At 37.7% G+C, this 5478-nt stretch overlaps 1 protein-coding gene across 2 annotated transcripts in view; it reads right to left on the bottom strand.

Moving 5' to 3' along the window:
- Positions 1-5478, bottom strand: part of LOC106514489 (AP2-associated protein kinase 1) — a 30691-nt gene that overhangs the window by 14426 nt on the left and 10787 nt on the right. The window contains exons 17-20 of one of the 2 annotated variants that reach the window (XM_014003783.1): positions 5100-5204; positions 4148-4318; positions 1757-1864; positions 1-1425 (exon numbers count right to left, since the gene is read on the bottom strand). In XM_014003783.1, the coding sequence (XP_013859237.1) occupies positions 1325-1425; positions 1757-1864; positions 4148-4318; positions 5100-5204 (485 nt within the window). In that variant the 3' untranslated portion in view covers positions 1-1324. The remainder of the gene's footprint in view (positions 1426-1756; positions 1865-4147; positions 4319-5099; positions 5205-5478) is intronic. The other variant, XM_014003782.1, reaches the window with a different exon arrangement.

The raw sequence follows: 5478 nt of genomic DNA, 5'->3' as shown, positions 1-5478 counted from the left end.
ATATATATATATGACATACATCTAATTCACAAGTAAAGCAATATGTCTTCCACAAGTAAAGCTTCATGACAAAGACTTCATATCTGGATCGGAGGCTGCAGGAGTTGTTGCAGATAATTATTTACATCAGGAATAAACAAAAAGGAGGAATGTCGGAGGAAATAAATGTGTTAATGTGTGGGGGTACAAATAGAAAACGTGTGGAAAATATTAGTTTGATGGGATTTTTGTTACCCCCCCCAATAAGTGGCCTGAAGAGTCTATACAAAAATGCTACTGTTCTTCTGCTGCTTCCCCATCGCTGTAAATTTATCTGATATTTTTCATGATTTAATGCATTTCTACTGATATGGCACGCTGCTGTCAACTCACCTGAAAGACCCTGATTTTATTTTTTCAGCTTGTTTTGATTCAAATAAATAAACTCAAAGCACCAGCAGATGACAAGAGGCTAAAAAGAAATGTTTTGTTTTCATCAGTAATCTTTTTTTCACACTGTACGGCTGGATTGCATCGTTGTTTTGCAGCTACTACCCATTCCGCTTCTTGGACAACTTTATGGCACTTCAGCATGGCGTGTAATGGCTGTTCTGCTTCCAGATTGCGACTCACCTTGTTGTTTATCTATTTTTTTTCTAAATCTATAGCAGCTTTAGTTCAGTAAAGATATTTTTTGTCCTACAGCTCTGATAAGGGTAACTTCTATGCGTCTGTGCAAAACAAGCTAAATGATTTAAGCTTTAAAGACAGTTTTGCTATGTTAACACAAACAAATCTCATTTTAATGAATGGTCATTTATTACTTTTTTTTTCCTTAAAATGTGCAAATAATTTTGGGGAGGGGAATTTAAAAAAAGGGCAAATGACAACAATTTCACTTGTGCACGATTACTACGACCATTTAGAACTATGTCTATTATACATTACAACAATGTTATTTTCTTGTTTGCTGTTAGACATAAAGCAATACTCTTTAAATCGATAGGTTTTTTTCTCTTGATTGACAAAAAAACTCTCTGCAGAATAAATGGCGAGTGAGTTTGTCAGTTTTTCCTCACTGGGAAAGTACATGATGCATGGAGGCTACAACAAAGAGAGAGCGAGGATGAGATGAGAGGTGAAGAGAAGGCAGAATGTTATGGACGAGGCTGAAAGCAGGGATGAAGAGGCGCTGAAAGGTGATGGACGCCTATCTAATGAAGATGACAGTCGGGGGGGGGGTTGCAGGAAGTTAAGCTATGACAACAGTGTTGATTGAGGTTAGGCTATGCCAGACTATTATCCAGTGTTACAGCTTCTACGAGGGAGAGAGAGGGGGGGCCGTCTACAAGTCGATGAGCTGGTCCACCAGCAGCAGGGAGCGAGCCAAGCTGGGCAGGCTGGATTCAGAGCCGCCACTGTTACTGCGCGAGTGGCCACCTGAAACTGGCCGGGGGGAAAAAAAAGCAAAAAAATAAATAAATAAATAAATAAATAAATAAAAAAAGACAAGGGGAGAGGCGGGAGGGCAGGGGGACGAGACGAGAATAGACAAACAGAGGAGAGGAGGAGCAGAGGAGTCACAACAAGCAAACAAAGCAGGCAGAGAAGGGGGAAAAAGGGTTGAGAAAGAAAGAGTTTACCCATTTGATGCTACAGCTTTTCAAGCACAATGAATTTACAGTTTTACATTTCTAAAACGAGCTATTAGATTTATGTTCCGGAAAATAAGAACGGCTGTTTTTAACCCACCTTTGGGGAGATTTAGAGACCCTACCTTGGGAATTTTTGCGCCCGGTGACAGGAATAGGATCAAACTCGTCCTCTGTAGCTGCTTCAGCGCTCGTCTGTTGGACCTCAAAGTCTGAGATCAGGAGAGACGAGTCTGCAGAGGATCAAAGGTTTGGTTAAAGTTAGACTACGGCAGCTGAGAGAGAGAAAAATAAGAATCAGTTTCTTTTTTTTTGTCATTCCTATGTTGATGCTTCTACATATTTGTTGACGAAATCACAAATAAAATCATTTACGTTTCGTTTCCTCGAGGTGAACTAACTCTTCCTGCACGTCTGCGACTCGAGGTTAATGATAATTACTTCAATTCAGCCTGAGAGCACAATCAGGCGGGGATTTAAAGATGGCAGAGTCAGCAGCCGTCAAATGTTTTTGGTTCAGCAGCAAAGGACCGATGACTAAACAACAGCTGCGCAGGTTTTAGTTGTACAGATGAATCCAGTCAGCGCAGAAACACTCAGCTATTTTTAAACACTTTAAAAGGTTTTAAAACGATCTTATTTAAAAGGTCTCTTATTGATTAAAGTTAGGAGGATAAACGGTAGACAACTAGGACTGACATGCCTCTGATGAGATCCAGTGGGTGAAATATTTACATTTTTTCTCACCTCAGCTGAATCTGAATCCAGAGCCGAATCAAAGCTGTTCGATTGTCGGGTTTCTAAAGATGACGAGTGTCAATCTGATACTCAGAGTCCGTGAAGGATGACCTTGTTCCTCTCGAGTAAACCTCTTAGCTCAAAATGACAGTAATGAATTGAGATGTCGATGTCAATTCGTGACACATAAAAAAAATGTGAAGCGATTTGTAATTTGACACAGCTGCAAGAACAAGTTCACAGATTTGTAATGATTTCCTGTTGTCCTGAGGAAAAAGAAAACCAAAGACTAACGAAATATATTTTATTTTTTAACTTTTTCTTTTTAATTGGCAGACATATCTTTGAAATATTTTGTCAGAATCCTGTGATTTATGTGTGGCTTAGTTTGATGCTACCATTTAAACATTTACAGAGAAGCCAGTGTTTTCTCAGACTGAGCAGATGGTTCCATGAAGCCAAACAACTGCTATCTGAGCAAATATTTGCATCTTGAATCAGGTTCTCTGTATGCCTATCTCTTATAGATTTTACTAACAATAAAATGCCTCCTATGTTGTACTTTAATATGAAAACTAGTGCCTGGAACTGTATTGTTGAGGAAACATAATGACAGATATTTATTTTTTTATTTTGTCAGATTACAAGCACAGACAGGGTTCCCACACGTTAAATTTAAGCCTTTTTAAGACCTCTTTAATGCCACTTGAAATGAAATATAAGACCAACTTCACAATAAATACAAATGGAATAAAAAACCCAGTTAGCAACAATTTTACCCAAATATTTATTTTAACATAAAACAACTAGCTGAGAGAGGCAAAAAGTAAATTATTTAAAAAAGATAAATAAATGTTTCCAATCATCCTACTTACAATGTGTTAACATTTTTAAAGTTCCTGTGACATACCTGTCCTTCAAATACAAAAAGTCAAAGAAAATATCTTCATATTTAAGAAAATTGGCATAAAACACATGATTAACCCATTTTGTCACATAACTGGCATATTTTCCTTTGAATTTGGCTCAGCTAAAATGAAACAGGAAGTGACATCAAAGGAGAACTCTTTAAGAAAAAAAAACTCTCTGGTCTTTGTTTATTAAAACAATATTATTTGAACTCTGACTTTTCTTCATCTCTCTTATAGGAACAAAAATTATCTGAAGAAACAACAGAAAATTCTCTTCTGTCTGTGTTGTTAGTTGTTGTAGCAACGCTCTGTTTACATGCAGACATTCCCATTTGACATCACTTCCTGCTACTTAACATGCAAATATCTTAACAACTGTTCATCTCAGTGGTGTGAAATTGCTTTTGAAATATGTTATCCATGTTATCTTTCTAAAAAGTGCAATCATATTTATCACAAAAATTTGATGTCACAGGTACTTTAAGACATTTTAAGGCTAACTAAGGTCTTATATTTGGATTGATGAATTTAATTACTTTGATCTCCTCAAGATGCACATTTTAATGCTTTGGTTCTGGTTGTCTTTACCTTTTTTAACCTAGAAGCTTTAAACTAATTGCATATTTTTGTTTTGATTTGTTTTTACTTCCTTTTATATAGTTAGCAGAACCAGAGCTGAGTCCTCAATCTGCAGACACTGAAAACCAGACACAGCCACAGCTGAGCCAAAAAACAAACAAATGAAAAATCACTGAATAACAGGAAGATATGTTTTATCCTTTTGGGGAAAAAATGTTTCTAAAAGATTCTCCGCAGAGCAGCTGGACAAACATATCTGCGTGTCACTGTAAAACTCTTCCAGCTTACCCCCTTTAGGCTGCACCAAGTCTCCAGACAACAAGCTAAACTCATCCAGAGCAGAGGTGGCGGAGGTGGGCGCAGACGAGATGGAGGAGGTGGCGCTGCCCGCCGACGCAGGAGGAGGTGGACTGGAGATCAGAGAGCAGCTCAGGAGAGAGTCGTCTGCAGTAAGGGGGTCTGGGGTGGGTCAGGAGAAATCAAATATTAGATAAAAAGATTAATCAGATTCTGTTTTTCTCTCTAAGGCTACGTTCACACATCAGGTCTTAATGCTCAGTTCCGATTTTTTGAAAAAATCCGATCTTTTTGTGTGAACGTTCACATTACATTTTAAATGTGACCTGCATCAGACCCCTGTGTGAACGTTACACAGCACTGATGTGACACGCATGCGCAGTAACAGACGTGACGTCTCATCAGCCACGTCTCATCAGCCGGCTTGTTTGTTTACAGAGCTAGCATGGATGCTACATATTACACATCGAATCGGAAGTTGTTGTTTAATCAGAGCTGGTTAAATAATTATCTGACATGCTTGTTTAGTTCAGAGTTTATATCTGAAGCTGCCTCTGACCGGGATGCTCCAGTGAAGCTTTTTTTTTTTTTTGAACGAAACTACGAGCTGGAAAAAAAGTATCAACCGAGTAGCTAACTTTAGGATCGATACTCTCCGCGACCCAGGCTGGACATCATTATTATCATACTATCTACGTGGAAAATGAAAAGTAAAAAGATGAAGCAACTGGACTTGTGTTTTGGAGCTGTAAACACATGGAGCTACATTTTACTTTAACTCCACACATTAATAAAGTCTGATCTGAATATTATCATTTCTGTTTGAGCATATCAAAATTATCCAGGCTGCTGCTGAGAGAAACACAATATATTTAAGAGTTCTTCTGGTCTCCAGAGCTGTGAAGGCTTCTGTTTTCGGCTGTAAAGAACACATAATTGGTACCTTTCACAGACTCCACAGATCCACCAAAAGGATCAGACAACGACAGCAGGTCTGGAAGCAGGAGTGAAGACGTGTCAGGAGATTTGAGTCCTTCGATCAGTTTCTCTAAAGGTCAGAAAGAATGAAAGAAAACGTGAATAAAAAGCACATTTATTTATTTCACTCTTCTTAAATCACAAAATCAGGTGTTACTTTATTCTTTTAATTGGTAAAAGGTAAAGAAGTTAGCTTTGTATCTTAAATAAACAATAAACAAACTTTGAACAAATGACTAATTTTAAATAAGATGTAATTAATGTGAGATTTTGGGGAAGGAACTCAACAGCTTTCTTTAGTTTGTTTAATCAGTTGTTTAACTATAATACAGACAGATATAAAT

The sequence above is a fragment of the Austrofundulus limnaeus genome, unplaced genomic scaffold (genome assembly GCF_001266775.1).
Source record: "Austrofundulus limnaeus strain Quisiro unplaced genomic scaffold, Austrofundulus_limnaeus-1.0 Scaffold20, whole genome shotgun sequence".
Classification (NCBI taxonomy): Eukaryota; Metazoa; Chordata; class Actinopteri; order Cyprinodontiformes; family Rivulidae; genus Austrofundulus; species Austrofundulus limnaeus.
Note: the sequence above shows the minus strand (reverse complement) of the source record. Positions and strands in the feature narration are given on the sequence as shown.